Source organism: Babylonia areolata, chromosome 1 (genome assembly GCF_041734735.1).
Source record: "Babylonia areolata isolate BAREFJ2019XMU chromosome 1, ASM4173473v1, whole genome shotgun sequence".
NCBI classification, from domain to species: domain Eukaryota; kingdom Metazoa; phylum Mollusca; class Gastropoda; order Neogastropoda; family Buccinidae; genus Babylonia; species Babylonia areolata.
The window spans coordinates 73,395,930-73,411,717 of record NC_134876.1 but is presented as its reverse complement, the minus strand read 5'-3'; the positions used below and the strand labels follow the sequence as shown (position 1 = coordinate 73,411,717).

The window sequence follows — 15,788 nt, the reverse complement described above, 5'->3', positions numbered from 1 at the left end:
ACGTACTAAAGTTTTCAAGAAGAAGCTGGGTGACCGTCCTGGAGCCGGTAATGTTATCCTGCTTATTACGGACGAGAAAACGAACATCAAACCCGCGTCCTTCTTGGAGCAAGCAGAAACTCTGCGTGACTCGGGCGTGAAGATCGTCACACTGGGCATCGGCAGCGCTGAGGAAAAGGAGCTGAAAGCCGTGGCCACCAAGGGCAAGAACACCTTCATGGTGTCTGCCTACGAGGATCTGGCAAAGGACACACTCACAGAGGAACTCCGAAATGCCATATTCACACGTAAGTTCTGGTTTCAAGCAATGCGACCAAAAGAAACACACATTTGATAAAGGTGCATTGAACAAACATAAATATGAAATATGTTAAATTCGCGTAAATCACTAATAAACACCCCAAACGCTTACACATAGGGAAACTATGTTACCGGCTGTCTTTAGTTTTAGCGGCCAGGAAAGAGCTGATTAATTACAGTATATTTTCCTGAAATAGGAACTGGTACATGTGCGGTGGTAGCTGTTCAGCATCGAATCGTAATATCAATTGCATCTGCAACTACTATGGTAGCCAAAATGCACAGCGTTCTTGTGTATGGCAAGATCTTTGATGATATTTTTACATGGTCATTTAAAGCTGGGGTTAACCGTTTATTCTCCATGCTTACTCGTGTTGTTAACCGACATTATGGATGAACAGTAGATGCGTTCATGTACCCTACGTATTCATTCAGTTATTCATTATAAAGAGGGACTGATATTAGATGGTGTATATCTTTCGTAACGGATGGGTATCGTTTGAATTATATTCCTTCCTGAACAGTATTACCCCTCAGATATGAAAACGCAGATCTTCGAGTCCAAGAAAGGGCAACAACAGTGTTAAGGTCAAAACATTTTTAATGTGATAGATTCATCGGTCATTCCTCTTCTTGCTCCACAAAAGAAGTAACAGTCAGCAAATAGATGAAACAATGATATAAATGAATAAACGTAAATCTATGCATCTCTGTAATTGAATAAACATATATATATATTGTACTTCTAGAATGCTGACTATTGCTGACAGACGTAAACAATAGACTGTGATCTGTCTGTTTAAAACGCTGTCAGCCAAGTATGGTGGGTAGAAAATATGGACTGATTAAGATACATGAATTCGCTTTCGGAATGACACCACCAAAAAAAAGTAGATAAAAACCTGTCGACCATATTTATGAAGATATTGTCTACCTTCAGCAAAGTTGACTAAAAACGTGATGTTTCATTCCCAGTATAGCAGGTCATAATCTACATGATTACAGAAATTAAGATAACAGACTCGAAGTAGCAGAATCTCTTTTAAAAAAAATCATCCACCACAATAAGTATGTCTGAAACTACTGAAACTGTGCGAATTTCTCCTAACACGATCTGTTTACACACACACACACACACACACACACATATATATATATATATATAAATATATATATACATACACCATACATTCACTCACGCATAGATACATAGACACGTGCACACATACGCACACGCATATTCGTATTTAGTACATCCCCCTGTTTTCTGACTTACAGCGCCACCTCCTGTTGTGGATGATTTCCTGACTCCTGGTCCTACAGTCACCAGCCTGGGTAAGCTTTCACAGTATGAGTGAACACATATTGACTACTTACATCCTTTTTTCAGCTCTGCTTTTGCTGAGCGTATGTTATAAAAACAATTATCAATCTGACAGTACAATAGTTTTGGTGATTGTTTGGTTGGATATTGTCTGCACATCTATTTGGTATCTAGTATACAGGTTGACACAGTGTTGACCTTCTCGCTGAGAATTACTCACTATAATTACGAGCGTGCTTCCATGAAAGCGTGTGCAGTCCATGCGTGCGTTTGTATGTGTATGTGTATGTGTGTGTGTGTGCATGACACATATCGCATTCACACATATACACCCACGTATGTGTACACGCATTTGTGCGCGGGCGTTTTTTCATACGTGCTGTGACAAGAATATATGTTATGTCTCAGTACATACCAAACACCTGTCACGAACCAGCATTTTTTTCTTTTATTACACAGATTCTCGAGAAGCGGACGTGGCCGTGCTGTTTCACATGTCACCGAAACTGAAGATCAAAGACTTGAAGAAGTCCTTAAAACCGTTCCTGTTCAACCTCTTCAAGTTCGCCGATATTGATGGGGGCAAGGTTCGAATCGCTATGGGATACTTTAAGAAACGATTGAAACTGCTGTTCAACCTGAAGAAGATCCAGTCCCGTTCAGACTACGCCAAAGCTCTCTCCACCAAGATATCCAAAAAAGTTCGCGGCAAGAAAGGCGACGCGGGAGTGGCACTGAAGAAAATGCGGGATAGGGTGTTCTCTCGATCCCGTGGTGACCGCCCTGGGGTCCAGAATGTCATCTTGATTATCACCGATGACAAGGACTCGGGAAACCAGTTTTTGCAGGAAGCTGAGGAGACAATGGATCAGGGCATCAAAATTGTCACTTTCGGCGTTAACAAGGCGGACCAGAAGCAGCTGTTGGCGGTATCCTCTGAACCTAAAGACAAGAACATGCTGTACACGTCCAAGTACAAAGATATGCAAAAAGAAGAGGTGATGGATGCAGTCAGAAGCGCCATGTTTGCCTGTAAGTTTTGATAACCATTTATCTTCAGAGCATGATTTTTGCAAACGATTATACCATCAGCTTTTGTTTTGACAAACTTGTGCGTCGTTGCTCAGAAACTATTTTAGGCCCACTATTTAATCATTGAGTAAATCTTATCTTTGACGGTCTGTCATTCCAAACAGTGTAAAGGAGCTGGACAAATAATTGTGCAGTGTTATTCTGATATGTCCAACCTGAGTGATTGACAGTTAGCACATCGAACTTGCACTTTCTTCATTTGGAGTGATGAAAAGAAAATATTTCTGTCACAGTGAAATTATTTACACGTTTGTGTTCTTTGTTGTTTTGCTAAGTATGATTTGTTTGCTTTTGTTCCAGTTGAGAATCTGCCTGCCGAAGAAGCAACCAGACCACCAGCCTCTCAGTCAGTGAAGTCTGTGTCTGGTGGGTGTGATCTGACCTCTTCAGACAAACCTGAGCTCACTGGTCTTCGACTCTGAACACTTGCGCATGTGGCCAGTTTTGGGCGGAATGCATGCGGGTCTGTCAGCAGAAAATATCTCAACAAGATATGACGAATCGTGCATCCACATATGCACAGCACGAGTCAGTGAAAAAACAACAATGTACACTAATCACTCGCACGTCATCTGTCATGGTCATGAGAAGTGTATCAGAATCTCGTTGTGGTCACAGTTCGACTTTCGCTGACACTTCTCTCTTGGTTGTACTGAGTTGTTGCTGAAACATTGAGAGTATTATCATACAGTTATGATGAAAGAGATGTTATGGATTTGCTGTATCTTCACTTTCTTGTTTGCTCTCGGCATTACTTCTGCATGTTCTTCTTGCACGTGTTTCCTGCGCTTAAATCAGTCATTGAAAGCATACAGAACTGTGAGTCACATTCTGTTTTATTTGCACAGAAGCTTTGAAATGCCTTGTTTTTACTTTCATCGCTTGGTATTATGTTTTACTGGTTACCACTGTGCATGTTCATTGAAATGTTTTCTCGTGGATGCAAAAAAAATGGTGCATTATCTTTAAATTGAAACAGATCATTTATGTCGACTTATCAAGATGTCAAGGAAATGTGGCTATTATCTCACCACTATCATCCGTATCTTGCCTGATTTTTGTTGCTGCTACTTTATTTTTCCTCCACCTTGTTTCTTTCTTGTATCTTCTTCTTCCTCTTGACCGTCTGCTCATCCAGCTCCATCTGCAACTGTTACAACGACTGCTACGGATAGACTTCTTTGCATATACCCTGACGTGATGTTATTCAGGATTCATACACACAATGTACATGTTCAAGAAGTAGAGTCCATCTATAACCATCTGTTAGTAGATTCATTAATCACTATTTTACAAAGAAATGCCCTTCACTAAATCATTCATCACTATAATGGATGTGGAGACGCACGCATCAAAACCTCAAGTTGGTAAAAAAATCAAAAACCCACATACGCATTTCTACAGGAGGTGGTGTTGATATTACGCGTAAACCGAATTGCACAGTTACATTTATCTGTTTTGTTGTTGAAAATTCATCTTGTTGTTATAATATTTACGAGTAGTTCAACACAAAACATTATTGTGGATGCGGTTTTCTTTTCTTCTTTCATGACGCAATGTCATTATATGCATGTGTCGAATTTAGCATGTGCATGGATAAACTCAACTCTCATTTTCGTTCTTCTCCTTCTCTTGTTTCAAATGTAACCGTTTACCACCTCTCTCTCTCTCTCTCTCTCTCTCTCTCTCTCTCTCTCTCTCTCTCTCTCACTCTGTCCCATTCTTTCTCTTTCCTAATTTGAATTTGTTGAGTTTTTCTTGTTGCCATTTTTATCATGTGTGAATGGTAATTTTTCATTGTAGCTTTTTTTGAACTGTTGTAAGTGCATGTGATTGTTACTCAGTGCATCAGGTATCTAGTTCATGATTACTCTATTGGTGTTTGAAATAGTTTTGTGTTGTATGGATTACGATTTGTTTCATGTTAATGATGATTTGTTTCAGTCCAGCCTGTAATAATGTTTATAAATCTTTGCATCTTCAAAATGATAATGACGAGGTATTGTATTAAGGGCACCTCGAATCAAAAGCCCTGCGTGTGTGTGTGTGTGTGTGTGTGTGTGTGTGTGTGTGTGTGATACCAACTGATAACGCCAAGGAATGTATTTTTTTTAGACGGAACAGTGCATGGTACGAATAGCACACAGGTGTGTCCATGTGTGGTATGTATACATTGCGGGAAGTAGGCTAACTTGTGAAAAGCAGTGTATGATAATGATGTATGTATTCCTTGTGGTATATAGGTAGAACAATATATGATATGTGCATTGCAGATAGCAGACAGCTGGATGTGGCGGTTGTATTCCACGTGCAGACCGGCACCAACGTGAAGGAAATCGACAGGTCTGTCAAACCGTTCATCAAAAACATTTTCCGCTACGCTGACATTGACGGCGGCAATGTGCGAGTAGCCGTGTCCTATTTCCGCAAGAAACCCACCCAGGTGTTCCACCTGAAGAAACAGAAGACCAGGGCGAGCTTTCAGCAGGCTATCGACACCATCCCCAGTCGCCGCGTCCGTGGTAAGAAGAACGACGGTGGCGCAGCTCTGGAGGATGTCAGAAGCACCGTGTTTGATGAGAGGCGTGGGGACCGGAGAGATGTTCCCAACGCTGTCATCTTCATCACCGATAACAAAGTAAACATCAGCCCCAAGAAGCTGCAGAAGGAAGCTGATGCTCTGAAAGCGGCAGGCGCCACCCTGTTCACCGTAGGGATTGGCAAGGCGAACAGGGCAGAACTGCGGTCAGCTGCAAGCGACCCCAGCGTGGAGAACGCCTTTTACTTCGACAGTTACGCCTCCCTCACGAACGACGCCAGTGCCGCCGCCGTCAGGAATCGCATCTACGCTTGTGAGTCGTTAATCCTCGAAAAGAGTAATTTCTAGCGTAGATAAAGAAGAATTGATTTCATGGTATTTATGTACGTGATCATATTATTACGAAAGGGGAAAGATTTTAGAGTAATCGTAACCTCCGCCCCCCCTTTCTCCCTTTTTCTTTCTCTCTCTCTCTGTGGTCAAGTAGTCTGACACGAAATGACAGGTCGTCATTTATTACAGCTGCGGTTAACTTCACATTTCAAAAACAGCAAATTGCTGTACTCGCAGCAACTGTGGCAAAAGCCCTTACGCCCCTGCTGACGGACAGAAGAGCGTCAAACTGGACAATTACAAGGGGAACCGACAACAATGTTGTCGTCTTGCAACTCGAGCTCGTCAATAAAACATCAGCAACAATGGCGGACCGTGTCCTGAACCGACTAAGACAGGTCCGATACCACATAAAGAAACTACCGAGTCAGAAACGCCGAGACGAGGAAAAAAGCGAAGCAGTAGCAACAGAAACGTCTTGAACAGGGTATTCCGACTTTCGTCAAAGGACCACATAATGCACACAAGTTAGCTGCAGAACACCTCACGCCTGCACTCATCGACTACTGAGACAGTGAGTCTGATGGAAGGACAGATGTATCAGATGAATGAGATGCTCTTAAACTTTTGATGCATCAGCATGCAGAAGTACTCAGCTCTTGGCCTCCAACAGCCTGACTTGCACATTGACTCTGTCACTGATAACATTTTGATGGATTCATCGCAAGTGTTATGAGGCATTATAACGCCTGTTTAACAAATCGTTGAGTACAGAGACGTCTCAGAGACAAGCTTCGGAGCAGAGCAATTTGGGAAGTCGTACTACAACTGTCAGATGAGGTAGAGGAGGTGAATAAGCACTGTTAACTGGAATATACATTTACTTCACAGATTTGTCAAAAGTGGAATAGAACATCTCTTTGTGGAAAGCACATAATTTTCTGTAGGCTTTTCTTAATGAAAAATGTCATGTGCATTTTCCAAAGCATGTATTGTAAAGACAGATGAACAGCCTGTTCTAGTGAACATAGAAAACATCGATGTGCCAGTAAAAACACCTAACAGAAATGGTAAAGGGTAATTTGAGATATTTCCGGAATATATATACTCATTCTCCATTGGTATGAGATACTGGTTCAGACGGATCAAAACATATTTCACCGTATAGGACGTTGCTTTGATTTAAACAGAAAAGGAAAATAATGCTTGGCATCTCAAGTCATTGTGCGTGAAACAAGCTCTGACATTGTATGGTTATAACAAGGTGATGATGATGCGAATTAATTTCTATTTTGTGCAATGTCTGAAATGACGCGGAAGATGTCTTACACTGTCGTGACGTTATGTTTAAGTGCAAGACCTGCCACCACCAACGCAAGCTCCAAAGCCAACGCCTCCACCGGTCACGAGAGGTAGGTCTGATTTTTTTTTAAACAAAACAAAACATAAACAAAAACATACGTGCCATCAATATTACACCATATTGTAGTACGTTTTGTTTCGTTGAAGTGGTAAATTACATCGAACCTCATTTCCCAGGCCATTTTCAGTCCAGTGCTTTACTGAGTAATATTTTGTGTCCCCAGGGTATATCAACAGAATGTTTGCAGTTGTTTATTTGTCTTTTTCTAGTAATGCATTGTTTTACCGAATGGCAAGTATTATATACAATGTGTGATTTCAGCAGATTGTAATTGGTTGTTTTTTTTTGTTTTTTTTTACATTGGATACATAATTGTTTACGCGCATTTCTATGAAAGCATGACGAACGCTCATTCTCCTTCGCAACCACATCTCTCTTTAAAGTAAATGCGTTTTATTATAATTGGCCAATATGATTTATTCCCCAAAGTTCATAAATGCATGTCGACATGTTTCTAACAATTTTTTTAAAAATTTCAGGCCCAGTGGTACCTTCGGTCGACTTGTCAGGTAGATTGTTTTGTTTCTAATGTTTATTTACGTTTTTTTCCTTTGATCTGTGGTATTTTTATAACGTCCTAACGCACACTTACAAAATACTTGCTGATCTATTTCCTTAACTCTTCCTGTCCACAGAACACATAATAGATTCAACAAAAGCAGTAACATCAACAAGTACAACGAACGCAACAATGACATAAATGACAATGACAGGAATGACAGGTGGCTGCAACATCTTCATACTGTATTACTTAGTGGTCATGAAAGCCTTCCCCTTTTTATATTGAACTTGTGGTTTGCGGCAACAACTGTAGCAGTAATAACAACAATGATAATGATAATACGAAGAAAAAGAAGAGGTGGATGCAGAAGTAGAGGGTCAAGTTTTGATATCAGATCACATGCGACGCTTTGTAATCCAGTGAACGTGCATTGTTGACAGGAAGCAGTGAGGCCGACCTGGTGTTCGCCATTCACTTCAATCCCCGCAACACCGAGGAAGACTTCAAACGTCTGATTCGTTGGCTCCAGGGCCTGGCACGGTCCGCCGACATCGACTCCGGCAAAGTGAGGATGGCACTCTACATCGATGACCAGAATATGCCTTTCCAGCTCAACAGGTACGTCTCAATGTCCTTTGAATAAGTCTGTTTTTCAAGTACGATGCGCGTGTTGTCCGCTGGATTGATCATAATGAAAGCAAAATAATATGCTGCCACGTTTTTATTATCGAGATAGGAAAATCGTCTTACTTTGCAGCTTTTTTATGTGCAAAATGACTTGATACTTCGAACCAGTCTGTTATTTAACACACAGACTGGCTGTTAATTTTGTGTTAAGTGACACAAATAATTTCTTAATTTCAACCAGCCGCCGTGGTGAAGTGGTTAGCGTCGCGGACTGACGGCTGGGAGGACGCGGTTTCGAATCCCAGCGGAGGTGGGTTTTTCGGTCCGTGGCCGGCTCCTACCCAGAGTTGAGTGTGCTGCGGGCTTAAATGGGGAGACTGGGACCACACAATTGAGTGTCATCCACTTCAAGGATGCGTCTTTGGGTGTGTTGCTCTAATTACCTGACCAACACTGCAAGTGTCTGTATCTCTCGGGCCTGGTTAACGCCGGGATATTATTATGACAGGAAGCGTAGAGTACAGCCTTGTCACGCAGTCCCAAACCAAAATGGACCTTCATAGCAACATCGTCATCGTCATCCTCCTCCTCCTCCTTCATCATCATCAATATAAACAAAACAGTCTCAAAGTCTGTGGCCTTTCATGCCATGCTCTCATGGTGACCTCAGTTTCGATACCCCTCCACTTCTGTGCTTGGGGTGAGTCCTGTCAATGTCTTCAGTGTCGGCAGAGTCATGGGGGGCTGTTGTTTGAGGGACGTGGTGGCGGTCTCCAATCTGGTGGGGGGGGGGGGGGGCGCTCACTCAGTCTGGCTCCGCGACTAAGCCATTATTGTCGTTAGTAGGTGGTGTCCTAAGTACGTTGAATCAGAACAGGCACTACTGAACACCACCGAAGTGACTCAGCAGCAGTGCAGGGTCTCCTCTGGTGTATGGCCTCCTGGCGACCTAATATCGATGGTTCCCTGCGGACAGCCGACGGTGGAACTGTGGCGGACGAACCCAGGTGTGGCCGTGTATGGGGGAATCTAAAAAAAAAAAAAAAAGAAAAAGAGCGGCGTGGGAGTAATGCCACTGAAATGGTGCAGATGATGGGGCAGCAAAAAAAAAAAAAAGAAAAAGAAAAGAAAAAAGTCTTAATTTCTTATATATATATATATATATTACCGGCATTTATTATGTTCTTGTATTACCTTCCGAAGGTTCTCAAGGCCTGATCAGCGCGTTGGGTTTATGCGAAGACCAGGCATCCACTTTTTTTTTTTTCTCGAGCAGACGTGGTCATGCGTATATGGAGCAGTCCGCACGCTTTGACCACTTCTTGAAACTGTGGTGTCAGAGCTATATTGTGATATGACGGACATAAGAAACTCGTTGCACCAAAAGAAGGTTGGCACAAAAAGCAGTGCCATCATCGAGATGCATATATTTTGCTGTTGGTGCGTGTCGCTTCATATTTACTCATTTGGGATATGAAGAAAGCGGATGAACTATGACTAGATAACTTTGGCATGACACAGTGGCAAACTCATGGATCTGAGACGTTTCGCCTTTGTTACAGGTTCCAGTCATCCCAGGAGGTGGTGGAAGCCTTGGAAAATCTGTCCAAACAGGTGGCCAGAACACGTCGCTTTAACCTGTTGAGTGCACTCCGGACCGTGCGGACCAGAATGTTTACCCCGCCAAACGGCGACCGTCCTAACGTGCCGAACGGACTGGTCATCATCACAGACACCAGCTCCAGGGACCCCAGACAACGTGTAGAGAGGGAAACAAGTCAGCTTGCACAGGTCAGGCTTTCATTCTCTATCTCTGCCTGGCTGTCTGCTTGTCTGTCTTCTGTCTGCCTGTCTGTCTGTCTGTCTCGCTCGCTCTCTCTCCCTCCCTCTCTCTTCCTTTCTTTCTTTCTTTCTTTCTTTCTCTCACTCCACCCTCTGTCTCTTATCTTGTTTTTATTTGTTTCTTGGAAAAGGCTTTTTTTTCGATGACGCATTTGTTTCCATCTTGCCTGTTACGTTTTTCTCCATTCCATACGCATCACAGTTTACACAGCCAATGATCGTATTCTGTTGAGTTCCCGCCATGTATTAAAAAAACAGATTTGTTTGAAATTGCTAAAAGACCTGTTTCAATTAACTTCATTTTGTTGCAAAAAAATCAGCATTTTCCTGGTGATAACAGAACGAAATACAGACCCTACAGATCCACTGTTACTGTTTTTGACGAGTTCACTTGTCGTCAAGGAGGTTAGCAGGAGAATGGAGATTTAATTAACCAAAAGATGATTTTGTCAATTGTTGATATGCATTGCAGCAAGTTGCATTTTGATTGTCACATAATTTCTTTACACATTTCATGTCATTGCAAGATTATAAATAAAAGACAATATTTCGTGTGTGACGCTTCGCCTTACAGGATGGTATTAGTGTCTACACGGTAGGCGTTGGGCTGTCTGACAAAGGGGAAATGGAAAGAGTGGCTTCTTCTCCTCGTAACGTCTTTGCTGCATCAGACTACAGAGAGCTGGAGGCTAACGTCCACTCCCTCCGGGGCGAGATCAAAGCAGGTAAGTGGGATGCACTGACTTTCTTTACAGTTCTGGCAGTTGGTAGGACGTTTCACCGAAGATTGATGGTTTGGTTGGTTGGCATGTGGACTGGATGATTGATGATTGGATGTTGGCTAGCTGCTGTTTACTTTGTTGATTTGGGACAGGAATTCACGTGACATCCTCGAAAGCTGTAGCCGTAGGTTGTGCAGCTTATGTATGCTGTGTGTGTGTGTTTGTGTGTGTGTGTGTGTGTGTGTGTGTGACTAACAAAATGTTTTGCGAACATTTTTTTTTACCGTTTGCGTCTTTCTGTAAAATTCTCACCAACTGGAAAGTACATATGCAGAGTGTTATCGAGTATGGTAGACATTGGGGGCTTAAACGAAAAACCAAGTAACATTCAGAAACGGCAGCTATATAAACTGCAGAATGTTGGATAAAAGCGGTCAAGAGAATATAACTCAAAGTTAATGTATGCTGCGTGACATGGTGGAATACCCTACGTCGCATTACTCAAACATACTTCCAGTAATACAGGTAACTCACATGCCTTGGTCTTCGGCTAACCATACTATAAGATGTCGATTATTCAGACATAAGTCGTCGAATGTTAGCAGTAATTAGCAGAAATGCTAACGCTTACAATATTGAAGGCATGTAAGCAGGCTGCTGAGAATTTTCGATTTTGATGACAGGTTGTTGATTCTTATCAATAAAAACTCATTAATGATGGAACAAATACATGCAATAGGGCGGTTGCTGAAAATGTATGATTACCACGATGATCCAAAATTACAAAATATATAACTGATGCAAAAACAGTCTGTGTCAAGCGTGCCTTCTGTTAATCTTAAAATCTCCATTGCCATACGACTATCTTCAAAGTTTGATACAAATTTTGTCAGTTTGCCGACTGTTTATACTGTCACGAAACAGTCCTGGTTATTCTTGTTCTGATCCGTTATTTTTTTCTGTATAACTGAATTCAGTAAGATTTCACGTAATTGTCATTGCTCTTTTATTTTTTCGTTGTCAAATTACAAGTCTATTAAGGTTCTATGGTAAGTAAGAAATTTCAAGCCTACTGAATGCCTCTGCTTTGTGAAAACGAGCGCACACTTACAATATCTTATGTGAATTTGTGCTGTGTAAGCGTTTCATTGTCGTGATTATGTCATTACTTGCATTCTTAGCCCTGTCTCACAGAAGAGTTCTGTTTTCTTTGCAGTGGGACCTCTTGGTGGTGTTGTTCAGCCAAGTGAGTAACTGTAAACAGATGAGCATTCTCTCTGTGTAATACATGTTACTGTCTGTGTGTACGGATAATTGAGTGGAAAAGTAAAGGCTTAACACGAAACAGGTGCACGCTTTGCTTAAAAATTGTTCGCTTGTCTGACAATCTTTCCTTTCAGGGTGTTAGTGTAGTTTCAGATTATTTGGATCTACATGTTCACCAGCAGATCTTTTGGTGAACTACGTAGTGAGTCGAGTTAAAGGGTGTTATTTTTTCTAAGTTGTGTGGAGCTACTATTGCAGCCAAGGGTGGCAAGTTCCGCAGCAGATCCTGATTCCGTAATCCGGCTACGTGTGTGTTGAGATGGTAACCTGGTAACAGAACTAGGTGAGCTATTGTTCTGGACTATATGCACATTGTTTACCAGCACTGAAATGCTGGAATGCAAATCTTGCACATTATTTTCTTTCTTCTATTGATAGACCTCTGCCTGTGATTCACCGCGATAAATAAATTATATTCCATTTGCCTGGCTACCTGGCATAGCTATTTGGAAACGTTCGTCCTGAGCACGGTCTATGGTGATTTGACAGTGATTTTCATTTCAGTACATGCAAGCTTTTTCTCAAGCTTGACAATCTGCCTGCTCTATCAAATAGTATGATGGGCATGCTCACAAAAACAGCAGATGCAGTGATGCATGCCTTCACATAGTTCTGAAATATGTGAACTCCTGTTTTTTCTGGTATCACTCAAATACCACAAAGTCGCCACAATAGTGGGAATTCTCAGTCGTGTTTGTACAGAGGAGAAAACACTTTTAGATGTTATGTTTCAAGGTTTTTGTATCAAATGATACGCAAAGTGATACTATCATGAAATTCTTTCTTCACAAGAGCCAAAGTACTCCTTTATTTAAATGACTCCGCATACTGCACTCTTTGCCGCTTTTGACAGAGAATAATTGTAAGATACGTTTAGGTTTTTCGGGTCCACGACTTTAAAACATGAATTTGAAGGCAGCTCTTCATATTTTGATTGTGTTGCAGTGTTTTGCAGCGATTCTCTCATTCTTTTAAACATTGTTCCGACTGTGTTGTTTTGATGGCATGTACGTTGGACTGGCATTGACAAAATATAACAACAATGAATCAGGTAGTTAATTGGCAGTCTTGAAGGAATCAAGTTAATTACCACCTCCCTCACGTGCAAATGAACGTATTATTAAAAAATAGTAACAATGAAACACACATAAATCAACCTTCGCACAGTCAGTGGAGAGTTCGACAACATGATGGTGTATGATGTTAGTACAAATGAAAAAAATATATATATTGACGACTGAACCGACCAACAGTGGCGCCATATCTAATAGCTGAAATATCAGTCCCGGAGAGACTGTAAACAGAACATACAAAAGCTCTGACAGCTCATGACGTGTCATATTTTCTGCACTGTACTAGATTTGTGAAGTTTTTATTGCATGTCTCGCAGTCTGTTGTATTTGATTCTTGCTTACGTCTGTCGCATGTCTGTGGATAGTTCTTGCTTTCTCTTGATTTGATGATGTGTTCTACACTGGCCTGGCATTGTTGAAAATGTTGTGAAAGAATCCAAGATATAGTTTTAGAAGCAAGCATGCTGAATATCACCAGAATCTGTTTACAATAATTCAGTCATACTGATTCATAATAACAAACAAAATCTAAAGTCATTACCTTGAATATTCTGTTCGGATTTATGGAACTGGAAAATAGTCAAGTATGGAAGGAGTTGTCCTGAGTTAGAAGTTTACACAATTGGATGATTATCCCACGATGTGTGTGTGTGTGTGTGTGTGTGTGTGTGTGTGTGTGTGTGTGTGTGAGGAGGGCGTAGGCGGATGGGTGACCGTGTATGAGAGCGAAGGGGAGAGGGGGCATTCCGTTGCACTCCATTGGAATAGGCCATCACTAAATGACTCGGCTTCATGTTGATTGTGCAGACTATTTAGTTAACCCCTGACCCAAACACTAACGTTTCTTTCCAGAAAAAAGACAGTAACCAAGAGTCACCTTACGATAGATCAGTCATCGTGCGTAATAGAACTTACATGAAATATCAGCCTTCTTTTTCTACTGAGCTTCATTGACACTTGTGTGAGCTTTACTTTTTATTTTGTTATTTATTAATATTGCTTCGCCCATATTTATGCCTGCATGAAAAGAAACAAAGCATGGGTTGCATGGCATGATGTTCAGTTCTCTTTCAAGCTCTTTTTGGAAGCTCATATTTAACAATGCTTCACAGATTCATGTGCATGTGATTAAAACATTGACAAATGGGGAGAGTGTTAAGGTTGCTCTTTAACTTTTTTGTTTTGTAACATGTAACATTCGTGGCAACACTGACTGGTTGATCAATTGTAGACCAAGCTCTGTTTTGTTCAGCATAATGTTTTACGTCACAAACTTATTTCTGACATGTTCCAAAATAACCTTCCTTTAGTTTTCCAAATGGTAGTATACATGCATATTGTTTTACTATCATAGTCCCTGCTTCCTAACAGTATTCTATGCCCATAATGTACCTCAAGTTTCATCAGCATTTGATTTCATACTATACCAATTTTCTCAAGCTAAACACTCCATATCCAGTTGTTGAAAATATGAAACACATGTTATGTCTTTGATCACACGAAAGCCGTTGTTTATTTTCTTTCATTACAGAGGAATCAATAATAATAATAATAATGATAATAATTATAACAACAACAACAATGATAATAAAAATAATAATAATAATAATAATAATAATAATAAAATCAGTTAGCTGTTCAACATCATTCAACAGATTGGTTTTGTGTACAATAACGTGTTTTGTTAGAATTTTTCAAATGAGGCAAGAGTGGCATAATTGTATCAATGTATGTGAACCGAAGCTGTGGCGAGACATGCTCTTATAAATGAATAAAAACACGCGTTTACACACACGCACAGAGAGAGTTAAAGGGGAGAGAGAATCGCGTATGTGTTTACGTGTGTGTGAGTGTGAATGTACATGTGTGTGCATATGTGTGTGTGTGTGTGTGTGCGCGCAGGTGTGTGTGTGTGTGTGTGTGTGTGTGTGCGCGAGTGTGCGCGCGCCCCCAAATTAGATATTATCTTATTCTAAGCAACCCAGATTATTGTAACATTAATGCAAACACGAACGAAAATTGTTCGCCACAACGCTTGTACCAGGTATAAAATCATGACTTTGACAACACTGATTGGTTTAATTACATGAATTAATAAGAATCAGACAGTTCGAAGGTTTCATGCATCCGTTATGGATCAGAAGGTGACATGTTCTGTTTGAAATCTCTTGCAGTCGTAGAAACCAGCTTCCAGATAATGTAGGCGAGACTTTCTTCGCTGATACTGTTTATGCAACGCGTTTGCAGTCTCCATTACCTAGGAATTCCGAAACAATTATCAACAGACAAAAACCTTCGGTGGTATATTTTGACTTTAGGGAATGAAAGTAACCGTTTGTTTCAATTCTTTGATAATCTTTTGTTTTCGTGCAACGTATGCCGTTCAAAAAAATCCTTGTACGCCTGTCCTTACACACACACACACACACACACACACACACACACACATACACACACACGCGCACGCACGCACGCACGCACGCACGCACACACACACACACACACACACACACACACACACACACACACACACACACACAGAGGCTGAGAGAGATTATGTATACATAAATGCATGCATATCATATAAAAACTTTTCTGTAGCATATCGTATGGATTTTCACAACAGGTTTAACACCAGCACCAACCACTCGAAGTAAGCGACTATAATTCTTGATGATACTGTCT

At 41.1% G+C, this 15,788-nt stretch overlaps 1 protein-coding gene across 10 annotated transcripts in view; it reads left to right on the top strand.

Annotated features, from left to right (window-relative positions):
* LOC143287281 (uncharacterized) overlaps positions 1 to 15,788 on the top strand; it is a 224,924-nt gene that overhangs the window by 46,131 nt on the left and 163,005 nt on the right. For all 10 annotated transcript variants that reach the window (XM_076595285.1, XM_076595233.1, XM_076595278.1 and 7 more), the window contains exons 8-19: positions 1 to 287; positions 1,579 to 1,635; positions 2,084 to 2,656; positions 3,017 to 3,082; positions 4,990 to 5,568; positions 6,941 to 7,000; positions 7,491 to 7,520; positions 7,954 to 8,131; positions 9,703 to 9,931; positions 10,557 to 10,707; positions 11,921 to 11,950; positions 15,730 to 15,756. The exon at positions 1 to 287 is cut by the window's left edge and continues 283 nt beyond it. In XM_076595285.1, coding sequence (XP_076451400.1) covers positions 1 to 287; positions 1,579 to 1,635; positions 2,084 to 2,656; positions 3,017 to 3,082; positions 4,990 to 5,568; positions 6,941 to 7,000; positions 7,491 to 7,520; positions 7,954 to 8,131; positions 9,703 to 9,931; positions 10,557 to 10,707; positions 11,921 to 11,950; positions 15,730 to 15,756 — 2,267 coding nt within the window. The remainder of the gene's footprint in view (positions 288 to 1,578; positions 1,636 to 2,083; positions 2,657 to 3,016; positions 3,083 to 4,989; positions 5,569 to 6,940; positions 7,001 to 7,490; positions 7,521 to 7,953; positions 8,132 to 9,702; positions 9,932 to 10,556; positions 10,708 to 11,920; positions 11,951 to 15,729; positions 15,757 to 15,788) is intronic.